At 40.0% G+C, this 20,965-nt stretch overlaps 1 protein-coding gene across 1 annotated transcript in view; it reads left to right on the top strand.

Moving 5' to 3' along the window:
• Window positions 1-20,965, top strand: part of ccdc102a (coiled-coil domain containing 102A) — a 94,893-nt gene that overhangs the window by 41,395 nt on the left and 32,533 nt on the right. Inside the window, exons 2-4 of the mRNA XM_041785674.1 lie at window positions 7,048-7,520; window positions 7,932-8,315; window positions 19,556-19,797. Coding sequence (XP_041641608.1) covers window positions 7,158-7,520; window positions 7,932-8,315; window positions 19,556-19,797 — 989 coding nt within the window. The 5' untranslated portion in view covers window positions 7,048-7,157. The remainder of the gene's footprint in view (window positions 1-7,047; window positions 7,521-7,931; window positions 8,316-19,555; window positions 19,798-20,965) is intronic.

Genomic DNA, 20,965 nt, shown 5'->3' on the forward strand with positions numbered 1-20,965 from the left:
AGTTAAAAGTTCCAAATATGAGTTGAAATTTTTGTTTGTGAGTCTTAAGTTCAGAATATGGGAATGGGTCAGAGTTAGGAGTTGATAAGGTCAAAATGTGAGATAAAATTCAAAATGATGAGTTTAAATTTCTTTTCCACATTCCTGTCTTTAACTAATTACTTCTCCTCTTTACTTTTATATTTTATATTTTATATTACTATTTATTTTTAAGTTTACATTTTTATACTGTAGGAAATCTGTACACCTCATACTGGTGGCCAGTTATCATAAAAATATGATAGGATCTTGCAGGCCGGCTATAACTCTACCATGGGCCGCATTTGGCCCCCGGGCCTTGAGTTTAACATCCCTGTGTTCCCACAACAGCCTGTGTTCATTTTTCATTATTATGAACAAACAGGTGTAATGGATGAATCCTCGCTGTGTAACTCAGCTGTCCTCACCTGTTGCTCTGCTCTTCAGGAGTTTTTGGTTCTGTTCAGTAAAACATGCTGTTGGCTGAATGAGGATGACTTCCTGTAATCAGGTTACTCTTCGTATTGTCCCAGTGCTCTACAGAGCTAAGAGTTGAAGATCATTAGAAAGCCCACTAATATTAGTGTTTAAAGACACCAAAGTGTCTTTCATTCATGGAGGGTTGGAGTCTGTTGAGCTGGACTGACTTTGTCCCTGCCTGCAGCTTCAGACTGATGGTATTCTGATCACGGCTGCTTCAGTTTCACCACTGATTGGATCCTCTTTAAAGATTCATGACTCCTCTACAGTCCGCCTGTTTCCTGGCCTCCCTGTCTCGTAGCAGAGCAGTCATCTCCTCCCTGTCATTATGATGCCTTCAGGCGCTTTTATTTTCTCACATGCTTCATTACTGTGATCTTGTACTAAACACCAGGCTGTCAGAAGCTTCCATTAATTCACTGTTTATTTTAGGACATCATGTTATCAGGGTGGGAGAAACATCCTCATCTCAGAGAGAAATCTCCTGGGGAATATCACATGACTAGTTTGATGCTGATAGAACAATGAAACAGCTTTTGTAGGTTTGAGGTGCTGTTATCACTGATGTTGGTCCACAGAGCCATGACTGTCAGTTTTTTAAAGAAAGAAAGTTTCTGAGCTTTACTGTAGTCTGCTGTGACTGAATGAACATATCACTGCTAAAATCAGCGTTTTGGCCACAGGGACGTTTCTTAACGGGTTTATATTTGTCATGGTTTAACCCTCCATTAAGCCCCCAGCTCCAGTGACAACCCCGGCCTCATTTCCTCTTCTTCTGCTTCTTTGGGTGTTGTTCCCATAGCTCCAGATCTCCTCAGGACCTTCCTCTCCCTCCTCTAGAGGGGACCGAGGAGCTAGCAAGGGGAGGGAGACAGGAAAGAGTAGAGCTTTTCTTGGCCCAGGGATTGTGGTTTAGCTCTCACCACAGCCACATTTTTTCACAAGCAGGTTTCAACTTAGAGCCGGAGCTGACGGCGGCGATAAGATCGAAGTTTGACCACAGAATTCAGTCCGGACTGCACTAATGAGTTTCATCAGGGCAAATAAAGAGACCATGCACTGCAAAGGGATGGAGAATATGAATAGACATATGAGAATGAGCAGAATTAAGAGTTTGACTCACTGATGCTCAGGTAATGCCACATAATGTTTTTATTGTGTGTAGGTGAACATTTCCGGTCCTACTCAGAGTTTCAGTGATAATCGCCTTAGTGCTCATTCTTAAAAAAAGGATTATTAATCAGAATCCTGATTGTTGCTTTTCCTCTTTTAAACACAGTTTGAAATCAGAGTTCATGCATCCTCTGTTTACATTGATGGCATTCATCACCTTTAGAAAACCAAACTCACTGATTTAGATTCTTTATCTGTTCCATTAGAATTATGCCACACATGTCTGTGTTTCTAATGATATATATATATTTTTTTTGCCTGGGTTGAAACATAAGTTGTCACTAGGTGCTGTCCACGCAGAGACGAGTTTCATCCACATGTTAACTCTGATGGAAAGTTCCAGATCATACTGCAGTGTCGTAGGGTTGTAGTACTAGAGAATGGTCACATTTTGAATGTCTCGGTCTCAGACTGACCAGACTCTGAGTTTTCCACCAAGACCGGTCGAAACCAGCGCTGATCTGCTATTCTTCAGCTTCATTAATGTGATAATAAGGAGAAGCACTTGCTAAAACAAATATCTACACCTGCAAAAACTCTGACATCAGTCCATTTTATTTCTAGTCAGAAATACCTCTGAACACTTTAGGCCTCATTCAACTGACAAATCTAGATAAACATCTCATTTTCAGATATTTAAAATAATTCAGGACTTGTCAGTGGCTTTTAAATATGTACAAGGATTTATTTTTTTACAAGAAGTTAGATAAAAAATTTGTTAAGATTTGAGATTTTTGGGTGTGCTGTGAAAGAGTTGCAGACACCTTGTTTTTATCTGTCAAATTTATTAAAATGAAAACTAAATCTAAAGAGAGAATGCTCTTTAAATACTCAGCCTTGTCATGTTTTTTTTTTTTTTTAATTCAGACTTTTAATATTTATTCATGACAACAATACACACAGGTACAGACCTTGACAAATACAAACAGACAACATTAACATATTCACAACACCACATTTAAAGGAGACCGGTGCATGCTCATACTTAAATAAATATTCAATTCATTGTCAAAAGGTTCAAAATGTCCTATACAGGGGTACACCCGGTTTCAAAAACAAGACAAAAACGAACGCAACATTTCTCATATTAACCAAATTTAACAGTCAATCAAATCAAATTAAATCAAATCAGTATTTGCAACGATGATATGTGTCTCCACACCTGCTTCCAAATGGTTGCAGACCTAAACTGAGTGTCATTTAGTCTATCTGTTATTCGCTCCATGCTTAGAAGATTACAAAACTCAAATATCCAGAAGCATTTTGGTTTGTGAATTTTCCAGTTAGACAAAATTTTTTTTTTTTTTTTGCAGCCTAAAAGGCTAAACCAACTGTCTTCCTTTCTTGTCTTGTTTTTAATTGTATAGCCCTATGACCCAACAGACACACAGGTGGACATGGAGAAATATTTACATTAATGATCACTGAATAACTTGAACTTGAATGCAGGGCAGAGCCATAACAAATGAATCAAATTTCCCACTTGTCCACATTCATGCCAACAAAGACTTGAAGCACTTGGGTCAATTCTTTTAAGTCTAGAGGGAGTAATATAGGCTCTTTGAAGAATTTTCAGCTGTATTACTCTACCTCTGACTGATTTTGAGGTTGTTTTAATGCCATGCCAAATGTTTTCCCACTCTGCAGAAGTAAATTTGACCCCTAAATCAAGTTCCCATTGTGACTCTGTCTTTGAGTTCAGGTTGGGGGAAGAATAAAGCAGCAACTTACATAAACCTGAGCCTGCTCCTCTGTTTGGAGATAAAGATCTGAATTTTTAATCAAGGTCATGATTAGAATCAAAATGTTCTTTGGGAAATTTGGAAAAAATTGACTTTAACTGGGAATACTATAAAAAACTATTTGTATCCAAGTTATATCTTCTTTTAAGTTCCTCAAAGGGCAGAATCTCTCTGTTCTCTACAATTTGAGAAATTTCTGTGATGTTGTGATTGCACTATACCATATAGGCCAGTGGACTCCCCGCATCTTTAAAAGCATTGTTATACCATACTGGGGAGAATGGAAGAGCTGAACTTGTAATGTCCATTCTTTTATGAATTTTTCTGCTAATGTCACATGAGAACTTAATAACACAGTTGTCCAATTTTTTAGGTGGAGCAAGGGTGTACCAGAGTGAAGCCAATGACACATGGTCATGGTTTTTTTAATTCATTTTTATGGTCTTGGTCTTGTGTCAGTCTTGGACTTGACCCGGTCTCGACCCCCAAAAGTCTTGGTCCTGTCTTAGTCACGGTGCACTCTGGTCTTGGACAAGTCTTGGTCGGATAATGTGGTCTTGAGTACAACACTACAGTGTCAGGGGAGTCCTGGGGAGGCGGTGTGATGTGGGTACCTTGGTGAATTACCATTTTATAAAAAACGAAGACAGGACCTCCAGATATTTCTTTTCCAAGTTCCCAAGCCACAAAAAGGGACATGTGAGGTGAATATTAAGGCCAGAGCCTAGTTCACTGAAACGTTGGGAAACATGGAGGCTAGAGCAGAGAGCTTTTGAAGACAGACAAAAGTTTTCCTGCACAAAATAGCATCACATATTACAATAAATGTAAGTTTAGGCTCTAAATGCACTTGTTTATTTCTCTCTTGATTGCTTTCCAGGGAGTTCCCTATTTTTTCTGTATGCATGCATTCTCATATTTATTCCCTGGTATAAAACAGGCAGAACCTACAGTAAACTGACCTCACCTCTGTGTTTTCAGGGTTGAGTATTTGGGGTTCGTTAATTAATGTTCTGCAAAATGGTAGTAGTGCTGGGTTCCTGTTCAACACAGCTTCCCTTATTTGTGCAGAAACAACTGTCTAATCATGTCCGTCAAGCAAAGTACAAGGGGGTGCTGTGTTTGTTTGCACCTCCAGGAAATGACCATGCCCTCAAATACCCGTCTGTGTTTCTGAAAGAATACGAACAAGGGCATCTCTTCTGAAAGGATCCCGCTTTAGTTCCCTTAACCTGCATGTGCTGACCCCGCCAACAACAACAATAACGGCTGCTGACATGATTGTGTTCGTGCAGCAGAAGCTACTACGCTTATTACAGATTTACAGTAAAATCTTCTCTATGACCACCCTGAGCAACAGTGGTCATGGAGGACAGCAGACGCTGCATGTTCTTACATCTGCCACACAGTACAAAAAGAAGGGCAGCCAGATAGGGTTGGGTTATCGTTAGGTATTTACCTGATAGCGATGCTAAATCAATACTTTTTATATGGCACCGGTTCCTGAACCGATACCTTCAAGAAAAAAAGGGTGTTGAAAGTAGGGCTGGGCAATGAATCAAAAATTAGATTAAATTACAATATGGCCTGCTGCAAATTTCAAATCGCAGAAGATGCAATATTTCTTTCACCTGAAATTTGTGTCAAATAGCAGTTTAAACCGGTTCTTTTTTTGTTTTTTTGTTTTTTTGCAGCAGAGATTTTATGCATTAAAGATCATGCAATCATCCAATCCTACTTTTTTGTATGTTTTTCTTCTCAAATATGAGAATGATGTAAAAATAGCTCCCTTGAAAGCATCAATTACGCCAATTTCCCTTTGCGGGAAAATAAAGAGATTCCGGTTCAGTTGCTGTCAAATTTGCAATACAAGTCAAAATCATCACAATTAGATATTTTTGGAAATTGTTCAGCTCTAGTTAGATCTAATCTTGTGTTGGTTATAATATAGAATGATTTATTGCTTGTGTTTTTTTGTTTTGTTTTTTTTTCAACAAAACATAATATAAGGAACTCAAGAAATAATCGTTTATCAAATTGCAATTGCAATACTGTGGAAAAAATTGTAATTAAATTATTTTTCCAAATCGTTCAGTCCTAGCTGAAAGTCAGCTGAGTCTTGGTATCATAAATGATTTGCAGGAATATCTTCAAAAGATGCCAGTTAAACATGGGACAAGAAAAGTGGAAAGTGTGCCTGTTATAGTGGTGACAGTGAGTTGCGCTGGGGTAGCGGGGTATTGGAATGGAGTCTCTGTTGTCATTCAGTCCAGTAGGTTTTGGTTGTTTTGGTACCGATACTGGATTTCGATACTCATCCCTGCAGCCAGGAGAAAGTTATGGGTGTGCTTGCTCCACAGTCTTCTTCTCTGTTTCTGGTGTATTTCTGTGGCAGCATTACAGCGCCACCTCGTATACACTACAGTGTTTTTCCGCCTATGCAGACATTTCTTGGTGCCATGTTAACAGCAAACTTTTTTACAATGAAAAGAAACGGATCATTTTCGTCTTCTTGTGAAGAATTTGTTGTTTATTTTGCTCAAAGTGAAAAGCCGTACTTAATTCAAATAACAGATAAATATGCCACACATAAGGCAATGAGAGGGGCTTGTGAAGAAAGACGGGTAAATATAAAGTAATTTACTCAAGAGTTCCACAGCACACCTCCCTGGAAAAAGTCACACATAAATTAGATTTAGCCAACATGCTGGGTCAGATTATGGGTTGGTGAACTGAATAGTTCCAAAGCCCACTCCATCATGATTTAGTAAATGCTTCAAAATCATCTTAGTCTGCACCTCGGCTTCTGTAGCACACTTTCCTCCTTCATTACTTCATATACAACATGTCATAGATAGTTTTGTTTAAGTACTTTAACATGTGAGAGGTCAGCATCACTGCTGAACAGAACACACTGTAAGAAGGCAGAAAGAAACTCAAACATGCTAACAGTGATGTTGGAAGGATGTGAGGCGTCCCAGATGTGGTCTTGACTGTCATTCACCTATCACTATGATACACTGTTCAAGATAAAGTGATCTATTTTTTTAGCCTGACAGCCTCTGAAACTCTGTGACCACCAGAATGTGCCTTAATTGTGTTTATAACGTGTAGTCTGACACATTAGAGTGTCTGTGTGGTGAAGCTCTGTAGGTTTTCAAATCCTGAGGCTGGGTGGTGGAGCGAGAGCAGCAAGAGAACAGGATTTGAGGAGATGTGGATCAAGGAATAATATTCTTGCAGCTGATGGACATTTTTTGGTGAAGTAAAAGGGATTTTAGTCAAACCAGGGGAGAATGACTAATGAGCAGTGAAGGTTCAAGCTGAAACACACAGTGCAGATTTGCGTTTGTCTGGTTGGTCAGCTTGAATTAGCTTTCTTACAGTTTCAGGTCACTGTTTAAGACCTGACAGCATGATGTCTGGTGTTTTTTCTGTTTGTACTGGTTTGTGTAAGAGTTGTTTTATAAGGCAGCAGAGTAAGTTTAAGTCTGGTTCTGTGTAATAGCTGGCCATCCTGCTTGTGCCCCCCCCCCCCCCAAAAGGTGGCGTGTCTGTCAGTGATTTCCTTTGACAGTGTTTATATTCATCATTAAACTGTTTTATCCTCTTGTCTCTGTGTTTTTGTCTCCAGGCTGATCTTTGGCTGATTAGGATGATTCTTTCCTGAGTCCCTCTCTAACGGCCCCCCCCCCCACCCCCATTGTCCTCTTCAGTATCCTAACCCACGCCACTGCAGCCATCATGAACCACACCCCAAGTCCCCACCTGTCCGAAAGTGGGAAGTCAGCTGGAGGGGGCCTGATGTGCAGCCTTGGTCTGGGGTCTGAAAGGGGGATCCGTTCTCCAGACAGTCTCACCCACACCCCCAGCCCCACTGGAGGAACCCCCAGCTCTAGCCCCCCGCTGCTGCTCTCCCCGGGCCTCGGAGGCCTTGGGCTGGGTTCCTTGGGGGCCATGTGTGAGGGAGCTGGGGCTGACTGGGAGAGCAGGGAGGAGCTGAGGCTCAGGGAGCTGGAGGAAGCTCGAGCCCGAGCAGCTCAGATGGAGAAAACCATGAGGTGGTGGTCAGACTGCACCGCCAACTGGAGAGAGAAGTGGAGCAAGGTGAGACGCTCACCTCCATGTTTCATAAATACCCTCTTCTTCTAGTGCACAGTTTTATAAACCCTCTTAACAAAGACATGTACCTGTTTATGATGCATTTCTGGATTCAAACATTTTAGCTGTTTTTTTGACTACTCTATATACATAGAAATGAATGAATGACTGCATTTTCCGTCAATAATATTTAATTTAATTTTTTTAATACTTCAAAAGTACTGAACATCTTTTCATGAACATCATTAGTGAAAGAAAGTGTGATTGTCAAAGTTTTAGAAATCTTAACTTTTCAAAGTAAAATGTGTATGTGTGTGTGTCAGGTATTCGGACATGTTTTAAAAGATTGGCATCCTCTGACAAACCAAAGATCATGCTGCTGATGACTTTATCTTTTTATTATTCTCATTTTTTCAGGTTCGTGCAGAGCGTAACCGTGCACGTGATGAGGTGCGTCAGCTGAGGCAGCGTCTGGACACCCTCACCAAGGAGCTGACCAGTGTTCGACGGGAGCGGCAGGAACTGGCCTCAGAGAACGAGACACTACGGCAGGAGACCCTGCGCCTTCGTGGTGACTTCACGGCTCCTCCTCCATCTGCCACTTCGCCGTTATCCTCCCCTGCACACCCATCCTCCTTCTCCTCTCCATCCATCCCTCCGTCTTCCCCTGCTTCCTCCTCCTCCTCGCAGGTCCACACTGAAGGCAAACTGGACAGGGTGGGGGAGGGACCCCCAGGATCTCCGGAGCCAGAACCAGTTAGAGACGTGGACTTGGACAGACAAAAGATGGGTCAACAAAAGGTCAGTGCAGTGGTCATTTAGATCATTTGGAGGGATTGTGATGGATGTAAATATCCATAGGAACACAGGTTACTGTAATCTACTGCAGCTCTAATAACGCTGCCTTAAAAATCTTAGTTTGTGTGAAAAAAAATTGTTTTTAGCCTCATTGGTGACTTCATTATTCAGTTTGTCTGTCCATTGCTAAAAATACCTCAGAAATCCTCCTAGACTGTGTTATTTTCATCAAAATTAGACATGAAATTTAAGACAATTCACTTGGGAGTCAAGCTGACTTTGGTGCCTGATCGTGTGTCGTTTGTCTGCTGTGCACTGGGGGACACCATTGCTCAATCCACTGCTTCTGAATGGTCTGATGGATCTCTGTCATGTTTCATGTCTTGGTCGTACCACTGCGTTCATGCCCACAGTAACAGCATAACTGTGAGCAGAATCTCCAGCTCTAAGGGTTTTTGTTTGTGTTGCAAAACTGACAACATTTTAAATCACCATGACAAAGGCAGGAATGCCAGTTAATGTGCCTCCCATGACTATAATAAAAGAAATAAGCAGGAAAAGCCCTTCCTGTGGACCAGCTGACATGAATTGTATTTGTTATTTACTGTATGTCTATTTAGTCCAAGTTTAGTTGGCTGGCAGTGCTGTTTGTGTGTGGGAGAGATGGCAGGAGCATTGTTGTCACTGTTTGCAGTGTGAAAACTGCTTCAGTGTGAGATTTTTCAAAGGAAATGCTGTTGGCTCAGGTCTTGCCCGACCATTGGACCGTACGGTGTGATCACATAAACTGTGATGGTTGTGCTCAAGTGTGAGCTGATATTTTATCATGGCTGTTGCAGAGTTGGTTTGAAATTTGAAAACACAGGCATGCCTTGCTTTAAGTGGAGACAGTCACTTAAAGTCAGTCAGTCAGTGAAGAAATGAAAGAGATGCGAGGAGGAGACAGAAGATGATGGACTGGTCAGCAGATTCACCCTCATAACCCAAATATTAGCAGACCTGTATTTAAAATCATTCCTAAAACCTTTACAATGACTCACCATAAAAAAAGGTTAAAAAAAGAATTTGCCATAAAATGTCTTAAGAAGAGCATTTTTTACTTTAGGGATTTTTCGAGCAGATCAGTGCTGTAAGAATAAAAAAGCTGTCATGCAGAGGTGTGGCTTTTTGGCTGCCCCCTCCAAACAAATCACATTGCACCTTTGGTAAAAAAAACACACTTCTGTGGAGGATAGACTGGGATTCCCTCAGTCTGAGCTCCTCCATCCTCGCCTCCTCCAGTTGCTTTTAAGGAATTGGAAGGGTTAGAGTTAGGAATTGGAAGATCCTTCATTATGGCAGAGGGAGAATGATTTCAGGGTCAGTAGAGGAGAGAAGGGTTGACAGTTGACAAAACTTTGTAATGAGAGGCACCCCATGTGTTTTCACTTCTTCGCTCTCCTCCTCCTCTTCTTCTTAAAATTTGATTGGTGGTTGGCAAACAACAAATTGATCCATCAATGCCACCAGCTATGTACACTATATTACCAAAAAATATTCGCTCACCTGCCTTGACTTGCATATGAACTTAAGTGACATCCCATTCTTTATCCAAAGGCTTTAATATGATGTTGGTCCACCCTTGCAGCTTTAACAGCTTCAACTCTTCTGGGAAGGCTTTCCACAAAGTTTAGGAGTGTGTTTATGGGAATTTTTCACCATTCTTCCAGAGGCATATTTATGAGGTCACACTCTGATGTTGGACGAGAAGGCCTGGCTCTCAGTCTCTGCTCTAATTCATCCCAAAGGTGTTCTATGGGGTTGAGGTCAGGACTCTGTGCAGGCCGGTCAAGTTCATCCACACCAAACTCTCTCATCCATGTCTTCATGGACCTTGCTTTGTGCACTGGTGCACAGTCATGTTGGAACAGGAAAGGGCCATCCCCAAACTGTTCCTGGAAAGTTGGGAGCATGGAATTGTCCAAAATCTCTTGGTATGCTGAAGCATTCAGAGTTCCTTTGACTGGAACTAAGGGGCCAAGCCCAGCTCCTGAAAAACAAGCCCTCACCATTATTCCCCCTCCACCAAACTTTACACTTGGCACAATGCAGTCAGACAAGTACCATTCCCCTGGCAACTGCCAAACCCAGACTGGTCCATCAGATTGCCAGATGGAGAGGTCACCCCAGAGAACATGTCTCCACTGCTCTAGTGTCAAGTGGTGGCATGCTTTACACCACTGCATCCGACCACCATCTTTATGCATAAATAAGTGATAATACAGACAAAATGTAGACTATTTTATCAGTAAAAAACACAAACCTTTTTTTTAATCTATCAGTATTTTCATTTTTTTGTGAAAATATGTCACGTTTAGTATTAGTTTTCAGAGAATTCTACCGTTAATTTTAATCCTCAGTTGTTGTCATCCAAATCCATGAGCCGTTGTTGCTGAACGTTTTAATTGTGAGACGGCGATGACGTCATTGCCAGAGTAGTGTCCAAAATCATTTTTGTGTTTTACGGTTGAGTCCACTGTATAGTCCACTATACGCTGCTCACTATGTAGTGGATAGGGAGTAGGGAATGAGTGAGTGGTTTCATACACAGCCTAACTGCCTGTACTGATATTTTTAAGCTTGGCAAAAGAAGCATTCTATAAAATAATTAAATACAACGCATAAAAGGAGCCCCCGCCAATGCTTGGTCAGAACAGCTTCTTGTATTTTGTGATTCTTAGTCACATGGCACTCACTTCATACTGCAGGAAATTTTAGGGAGGTGTAATAATTTTTAAAACGGGATACTATCCAGTCCTTGTTGTGATGTAAGGCTCCCTGGTGAATAAAGTTTTAAAAGTTTCTTTTTTACTTCTCTCATTTTCAACATGAATTCTCCATAGTGATTTTAGCCTCCAGTCCACTATGAAGCCATACTGATGCTTTATTTGTGTTGCTATGGACAAAGCTGAGAGTGAGGCAGTGTGTCAGGTGTGTGTGTGTAGAGATGTTAAAGATGCTCTGCATAGGACTGCCTGACAGAGAAGAAGTACTGCAGCATTATAAAGCCCTCAGGGATAAAAAAAGCATGATGAGCCTGTGTGTGCATGAGTGTCTAACTCTCTCTGTAACTCTGTCTCTAAAATAGGACAATGCTCAGATACGCACACTTTTGCTGAGAGAGCTGGAGAACAGTAGCCAGTTTGGCCCACATTCATGAGGCTCGGGTCACATTGTCTGTTTACCAGCTGAGAACACGGGCACAGTGATACCCGTTTAATTCTTTCATTAATCCATCTGTCAGGGACTCTACAATAAATGTGCACCAGGAAACAGATATCAGATAGAGAGAGGAGCTTGGAAGCGTGAATCTGTAACTGATGGCAGCCCCCTTTAAAAGACACATCCTGTTACAATTAGGACAGTTAAGAATTACCCTGGTTTTTAAAAGGGTTAGAAATATTAAATAGGAGTAGTGATATTTCAAATAGATATAGAAATATCAGTGTAAAAATTCTACATATTGTGGCCTAATAGTGAAAAAGAGGCAAAACTATGCAGCAGAATTTCTGTTTCTCTTACATTTTTGACCTTTCCTCTTAAAAGCTGGTCGGAGTCTGTCCTCCTGGAAATCAGTTTATTCGCTGGATTAGCTTTAAGAGTAAACGCCCCTAGCAAGTACTTGGTTTCTACTGAGGCCAAAGGGCCATGTTCAGTGTCTATGGTTATAGCTCAGCCATTTAACTGGACTGCTGTCCTTGACCCAGTCTGCAGGCACTGGGAGCAGAAGTAGGTCTGACTCTAATAGGTGGTGATACACCCCCTTTCAGCAGGTTTCTACTGGGCCTCCTTCAGGTTGATCAGGCTAACCCGCTGTATGTTAAACAATGAGAACCTGGAAAAACCTGACAGCCTTTTACACATTATGTCCCTGACCTGTGTTTTACTTTTGGTGTTTATAGGATGTGCACCATCATTCTAACTGAAGGGCCCATCAGAGCTGTTGATTATGTAGTTACATCCAGTCACCTTAATACAAAATAATCTGAGAACAAGCACTTGGACATAAATGAGTATTATATTAATAACTATTACCCATCTGTCATCACAAGAGGCGGAGTTTGTGACCCAAACTGCAGTCAGCCAGCAGCTAAAGCACTGAATATTTTGGTTTTAGGTTCTGTAGGCTGTTGCTCCATCCATCTTAATAGACAGTCCATGATAACCAACTGTCCACTGGTGTTTTATAGCACTAGAAGGTCCGGTCTACTCTATTTCATGACACAAACACAGAGATGAGGCTGTAGTCTCATCCTGATGGTGCCCATGTCCGAGCAGCAGTGTATAAAGATTCCTGTCACTGCAGAATCATCAGACTTGACCTTCAGCAAGCTCAGGCAGAGTTTCCATGGTAACATACGCAAATCCACACTCACATATACAAACACTACCCACACAGTCGGGTAGAGCAGCAATGTAAACTGTGATGAAACGTGCGTGAGTGGGCGCAGCAGTTGTGGTCGTGAAAGAACGGTGAACTTGGTGCTCAAACACAGCAAAGGCTCATTTCCTGTCTCTCTCCATTGTTCTGGTTCCCTCACAGACACTGAGTGCTTCCACATGTGGCACAGGATGGTCCTCTGACTGACATCTGCTACACACTGGGGCCCTCTGCTGGGCGCCATGTGTAACGACAGCGTGAGCCTTACGGCCTTGTCTCCATTTGGCTGAATTATTACAAGTATTTTCCCACAAATGTGGAAACAGCTGTGTTTGCTTGTTAGCATGAATTCAAACTTTGGAAGAGTTTGAATCATCATAAAAACAAAACATTATTTAAAGTCTGATATATAAATAATATAATATGAACATGTCAGAAACTACATTCAAAGAGAGATTTGTCTGCTTAAAAAGTTTGACTGGGCTTTGACTGAAACTTGAATAACAATAAAAGACTTACACTGACAGAATCTTAGAGAGAGCTTTAATCATCCAATGTTTACCAAATCTGAGGGGTTCAGACATAGAGAAAGGAAACATCAAGAAATCTCATATTTATTTGGGTAAACAAAAATATCTGTTCAGTTTATGGAAATTTTTATGGTTTAGTATCCAAGCACCCCTCCTATCAATTACATTTATAATGAATAAATGATTAGAAAAATAAAGTAACAACAACAGCAATAATAATAATAATGATGATAATAATAATAATGATAATGATAATAATAATGATGATAATGATACTAAAAATAATAAAAAAATAATAATATGCATAACAATAATAATGATGATAATAATAATGATAATGATAATAATAATAATGATGATAATGATACTAAAAATAATTTAAAAAATAATAATATGCATAACAATAATAATGATGATGATAATAATAATGATGATAATGATACTAAAAATAATAAAAAATAATAATATGCATGACAATAATAATGATGATAATAACAATGATAACAATAATGATAATAATAATATTCATAATAATGATAATAATAAGGATAATAATAAGGATAATAGTCCTGTTTTGGTGCTTTCCCTCTCTCTCCCTCTCTCTGTCTCTCTCTTCAGTGTAAGCACATTATACATTTAATTATAAATTATCTAAAATCCAGCACACTGATGTCTTGATTGCAGTGTATTTTTCAAAAAGTGTTAGCTTCCCAAATAATTTGATAAGACTTATGTTGATTCACACCAATTAAATAGAAACACTATTGCCACAGACATTGACTGAGACTAAATAGGTTAAAGTTCATCATCGCAGAGTCAGGATTGAACAGGTCACAGAAGCTGCTTTATCCAGTAAAATGTGTGTTCTCCATGTCAGTGGATTGTCTTAAAAGTCAGATTATTATTTGTGGATGAACTCACAAACAAAGATGTTCAAAAATTAAAAGTTAACACACTTTGAAAAATCGACTATATTCCTGTAATCTAAAGGTTCACCTTTCAGACACCATCAGATCGCGGTGTGAGTGATGAAACTCTGTTCTTGCTAGAATGAGAAATATTACACTCATGTATAAAGTAGAGGATGTTGAAATGATTGTGTCCCTTTACTTTAACTCACTGAGTGCCAGCCCTATACGTATATACAGTGGTGTGAAAAAGTATTTGCTCCCTTTCTGATTCCTGAGTTTTTTGCATATTTATCACACTTAAATGTTTTGGATCATCAAACCAATTTTTATATTTCACAAAGACAACCCAAGTAAATAGAAAATGCAGTGTTTGAATTATTTATTAATTTTTAAGGGGGAAAAATCCAAACCTCTCTGGCCCTGTGTGAAAAAGTAATTGCCCCCTGAACCTAATAACTGGTTGTTCCACCCTTGGCAGCAATAACTGAAATCAATCGAAGGGTTATCCAGCATGAACTGCTGTTTAAGGTCACACCACAGCATCTAAGTTGGATTTAAGTCTGGACCCTGATTGGCCACTCCAAAACCTTAATTTAGTTTTCTTGAGCCATTCAGAGGTGGACTTGCAGGTGTATTTCGGGTCATTGTCCTGCTGCATAACCCAAGAGTGCTTGAGCTTGAGGGCACTTACTGATGGCCGGACGTTGGCCTTCAGGATTTTCTGGTAGACAGCAGAATTCATTGTTCCATCAATCACAGCAAGTGGTCCAGGTCCTGAAGCAGCAAAGCAGCCCCAGACGGTCACACTGCCACCACCATGTTTGACTGTTGGCATGATGTTCTTTTTATCAAATGCAGTTTTATTTTTACTCCACATGTAACGGGACTCAAACCTTCCAAAAAGTTCAACTTTTGTCTGGTCAGTCGACAGAATATTTCTCCAAAAGTCTTGGGGATCATCAAGATGTTTCTTTGAAAATGTGAGACGAGCCTTTGTGCTCTTTTTTGTCAGCAGTGGTTTTGGCCTTGGAACTCTCCCATGATGCCATTGATGCCCAGTGTCTTTCTGATGGTTGAGTCATGAACTCTGACCTTAACTGAGGCCAGTGAGGCCTGCAGGTCTTCAGATGTCATTCTAGGTTTTTTTGTGACCTCCTGGATGAGTCGTTGTTGCACTATCAGAGTGATTTTTCACTCCTGGGAAGGTTCACCACTGTTCCTTGTTTTCTCCATTTGTGGATAATGGCTCTGACTGTGGTTTGCTGGAGTCCCAAAACCTTGGAAATGTCTTTGTAACCTTTTCCAGACTGATAGATTCCAATCACTTTGTTTTTTCATTTGTTCTTGAATTTCTTTGGCTCATGGCATGATGCGTTTTGAGATCTTGTAGCCTACTTCACTTTGTCTGACAGTTTCTAATTGAGGGATTTTTTGATTCAAAAAATCTGGCGGTAATCAGGCCTGGGTGTGGCCAGTGAAATTGAACTCAGCTTTCCAAAAACTGTGGTTAATCACAGTTAACTCATGATTTAACAAGGGGGGCAATTACTTTTTCACACAGGGCCAGAGAGGTTTGGATTTTTCCCCCCTTAAAAAATTCAATAATCTTTCAAACACTGCATTTTCCATTTACTTGGGTTGTCTTTGTGAAATATAAAAATTGATTTGATGATCTGAAACATTTAAGTGTGATAAATATTCGGGGTGCACCGATTGAAATTTTCTGGCCAATCACCGATCTTTAAAAAGCCTTACCTGCTGGTTCCGATTTTGGCCGATACCGATTTTTTTATAACTGACAGCATACACCTTCAATGTTCCAATCTTAGTTTATTGAATAACATTGAACAATACCCAGGAAACAATACAAACTTGTTGTTTTAACTGCACATGAGGTAGTTCTCTCAAATATAAATCAAAAGTTTAAAGCGTTGCTGTCCAAACTACTAAATTATATCAGTTTCTTTAGTCTTCCATTTTTCACATTCGAGTAGAGGCATATGAAACCGATCATATCCACCGATCTTATTTACAAGGATCGGTCGATCGCTGATCTCCTAAAATTAAGGAAATCGTCGCCAATACCGATTTTGGCCGATCGATAGGTGCACCCCTAATAAATATGCAAAAAACCCAGGAATCAGAAAGGGGGCAAATACTTTTTCACAACACTGTATACGCCAGTGGCACTCAATGAGTTAATGACAAATTGGAAATAAAAATAAACTATTATAGAAGAAATGAAGTGTTAGCACCCAAAATTTCCTGGGAGAGGATCCCTAAAACCCCAAATATGGGATAATCTAATGTAATTATTTAACTTCCTTTCCTTGTAACTTTAAGAAATGTAAACTGTCATCAGAACTTCACTGCACTTTGTAAAATATATAGAAGTAGTTCATTTGGGACCCAGCTTCTTTTCTCATTTGTCTAGTACTGTTTCTCTTGAAAAAGCAAAAATGACTGATTAAAAAAATGCAATATTTCTTATTAGAGTACTCGATTAATCATCAGAAGAATCTATAACGTACTCAACTACAAAAAGAATCTATTGCTGCTGCCCTAGTTTGTATTAAACAGTGGGAAGTCTAAATATTCACAATAAAACGGATTTGCAATGGGGGTTGAATAATTTGTTTGTGAAGCTGCATAGTTCCAGAGGGTCTCTCTTGGCTTTTATTTGATTTTTTTTTTTTTTTCACTTCCAATGAAAGCCAAGAGGATTTTGATGTATTTTCACTGAGGAAAGGCTTCCTTTTAGCCACTCTGCCATAAAGCCCAGATCAGTAGAGGGCTGCAGTGGTGGTTGTGGAACTTTGTCTCATCTCCACACAGGATCTCTGGAGCTCAGTCAGAGTGACCATCAGGTTCTTAGTGTCCTCTCTCTCCCTCTATTGCTCATTTTGGCCAGGTGACCAGCTCTTGAAAGAGTCCTGGTTGTGCCAAACTTCCTCTGTTTGAGAGTTATGGAGGCCGCTGTGCTCATGGGAACCTTCAGTGCAGCAGGATTTTTTTGTAGTCTTCCCCAGATCGGTGCCTGTTAATATTCCTGTCTCTGAGCTCAGGGACACTGTCCAGCTTGGTTTTTGCTCTGTTTTCATTGTCAGCAGTGAGGCCTCGTATAGAGAGGTGTGTGCCTTTCCAAATCATGTCCAACCACTTTAATTCACCACAGGACGCCAATGAAGGCATAGAAACATGTCAGCATGGATTGGGAAACACCTGAGCTAAAATTCAAGTGTTTTTACACAGAGTTTGAATACTTGTGTAAATGTGATATTTCAGTTTTTAATTTTTAACAAATTTGCAACGATTTCTAAAATTCAGTTTTACTTTCTCAGGGGGTGCTGAGCGAAGATTAATGACAATAAAATGACTTTTTAAGCTGTAGCATCATGCTGAGCAAAAAAAAAGAGAGAGAAGTGAAGGGGATCTGAATTCTTTCTGAATGTTGTATATCTCTCAGTGCAGCACAAAGAAGCCTGTTTCTGTTTAATTTCAAAATGCAGAATTAAATAAAATAGTCTCAGAGGGTCATTCATGCTCTACTTTTCAACCACATTTTCTTTACTTCTCTCAGTCAAAAAGTTTGATATTTATGAGGTGCCTAAACAGCAGCTAGATGATTATCCTCAGTCACCACACAGCATGATGGTGCCTGTGGGAGACACAGACCTCCCACTCTGCCTCTGGCAGGGGCTGTGAGTGATACAGGGTGGGGGAATATTTAGACCTTCACTGATGCAATGCCAAAGCGGATATATTTACTATACTGTGAGGAGAAATAGCTCATTGTTGCCAGTTTAGTTTTAGCCTGGGCTATTAAATTGAAGAAGATGTGAAAATCTTTGGTCACAAAAATCCGTGCTGTGGTTTCAAGGTTCTGTTCTAACAGCTCATCAGCAGAAACTGTAGATCAGGGGTGTCAAATTCAATCACAGCAGGGGTCGAAATCTGAATTTAAGTCTAACCTGAGGGCCTAACAGGGTCAAGATTTAACCAAAAACTGTCAGTTGTGTTTTCACAGATAATAAATTACAGGGGAAATTAAACAGTGATGATAAATGATTTTAAGATTTCTAAATAAAAGTCAAAATGATTAAATATTACAGCATCAATGTTACTGTGTGTCCATGTCAAATGAATGCTAAATAAATAAATAAATGACTTTAAAGGCTCAAAATCTGAGATAAAAAGTCAACTTTATAAATCCTAAAGCTCAAAATACAAAATTAAAAGTTAAAATAAGGTTTTTAAAAGGCAAATATAAAAGATAGAGAGTTAAAACCATGAGTTTAAAGGTCAAAATAGAAGATAAAATTCTCGATCAGGAGTTAAAAAAGTGAAAATATGAGATTAAAAGTCAAAGTGAGGAGTTTAAAAGGTCAAGATATGATTTAAAATGAAAAACTGTCAATCCAAAAGGTCACAATATGACTGTAAAGGTCAAAGTTATGAATTTTAAAGGTCAAAATATGAAATGAAAAGTAAAAATCCTAAGTTCCAGTCATAATCTTGGAATACAAAATAAAAATATTAGAACACAAACTATTTCTTTCCCTCATTCCTGACTTTTTATCTAATTATTCCTACTCACTACTTTTTCAGATTTTTATAACTTAACAAGGATTTTTTTTTTAATCTTCAAGGTTAAATTTACATTTCTATACTGAAGGAAATCTGCAGAACTCATCACTCATGAGCCAGTGCTAATTAAGATATGATATGATCTTGTGGGCCACGTAAAAGTGCACCGTGGGCCACATTTGGCCCCTGGGCCTTGAGTTTGACACCTGTGCCGTAGATGATCTGCTGGATGAAAGAGATTTATTTTGCCTTACTGTTGGGGACAGTGGGTGGAGTGGAGTGTAAAAGATATTAGAGAAAAATGTTAGCACATCTCCAACCCTTAGAGACTGTGCAGCTTCACAGATATCCACATGGGAAATGTGGGTAGGTAGGAGGAAGAAAGGCTCTTCAGCTACTGGGTCTGCACTCTGGAAGTCCCTGCTAACATTTTAGGAGGAGTGAGGGATTATTAGGAAGGGCGATGTTCACTGTTTCTGAAAGTGTTATTCTTGGAACATGGAGGGGAGTGAGAGCCTCTTCCACACATACAGCCCAGCACTAGTGAGGCTTATTTGCCATTTAAATAAAAAAAAAAAAATTCACTCACTCATTTCTGTTATAATAAAAGCTATTTTGTTTACCAAAGTGGGACACTGCTCTAGTAGTATTTCTTTGGAGTTTAGGATAATTCCTACAAACTAAATTCTAAACACATTCTCATGATTTTTCCATCATTTGTTTCTTTTCTGTCTTATCTAGTACCCCAATCTACCAACATCTGTTCTGATCTCCTGTTCTCCTCTCCCCTTTCAGAACCTGGAGGCTCTAGAGTCGGCCCTCGGTTCGGGGGCTCAGGAAGAAGACACTCCACAGGCCTGGGAGAGTCGTGGTGGTGTTAACCTGCCCAGCTCACGCTCATCCACGAGTTTAAGCCGACAGGAGCGCAGCAGACAGCTATGGGAGGACATCAGCGCAGTGGAGGAAGATTCCAGTAAACTCAATGCCCTGCAGCTCCGGTTGGATGAGTCCCAGAAAGTCCTCCTGAAAGAGAGAGAGTAAGAAGGACAGAAAATCCTTGACTTGGTCTTGGATGTCAGTTTTATGATTATGGACTCAAACACAGAGAAGCACTGAAATTCTCAGGTGCATTACAGCAATGCTCTCACAGCTAATACAGTCAGAACATAAAGTCAGAAAAAGCTTCTGGTCATTTGGTGAGGAGGAGGCACTCAAACAGGTTGTGCATTATGCTGTGTTTAAACATTGTGAGAAAATACTGCAGACAAGCAGGACTACTGTGATGAATAAACAGCATGAAACCAGATAGAAAACATCCTGTATGTATACAGTGCTGGGAAAATGTATTTGCACCCTTTCTGATTCCTGAGTTTTTTTGCATATTTATCACACTTAAATGTTTCGTATCATCAAACTGATTTTTATATTCCACAAAGACAACCCAAGTAAATACAAAATGCAGTGTTTGAATTATTTATTTTTAAGGGGGAAAAAAATCCAAACATCTCTGACCCTGTGTGAAAAAGTAATTGCCCCCTGATCCTAATAACTGGTTGTTCCACCCTTGGCAGCAATAACTGAAATCAAGCGTTTGTGATAACTGGTAATGAGTCTTTCTCATCGCTGTGGAGGAATTTTGGCCCACCCTTCTTTGCAGATTTGTTTTAACTCAGCCATACTGGAGGGTTATCCAGCATGAACTGCCCATTTAAGGTCACACCGCAGCATGTAAGTTGGACTTAAGTCCAGGCTTTGACTTGGCCACTCCAAAACCTTAATTTAGTTTTTCTTGAGCTATTCAGAGGTGGACTTTCTGGTATGTTTTGGGTTGTTGTCCTGCTGCATAACCCAAGAGTGCTTGAGCTTGAGGGCACTTACTGATGGCCGGACGTTGGCCTTCAGGATTTTCTGGTAGACAGCAGAATTCATTGTTCCATCAATCACAGCAAGTGGTCCAGGTCCTGAAGCAGCAAAGCAGCCCCAGACGGTCACACTGCCACCACCATGTTTGACTGTTGGCTTGATGTTCTTTTTATCAAATGCTGTGTTGTTTTCACTCCAGATGTAATGCGCCGCACAACTTCCAGAAAGCTAAACTTTTGTCTTGTCAGTCGACAGAATATTTCTCCAAAAGTCTTGGGGATCATCAAGACGTTTCCTGGCAAATGTGACGAGCCTTTGTGTTCTTTTTTGTCAGCAGTGGTT

Source organism: Cheilinus undulatus, linkage group 1 (assembly GCF_018320785.1).
Source record: "Cheilinus undulatus linkage group 1, ASM1832078v1, whole genome shotgun sequence".
Lineage (NCBI taxonomy): Eukaryota > Metazoa > Chordata > Actinopteri > Labriformes > Labridae > Cheilinus > Cheilinus undulatus.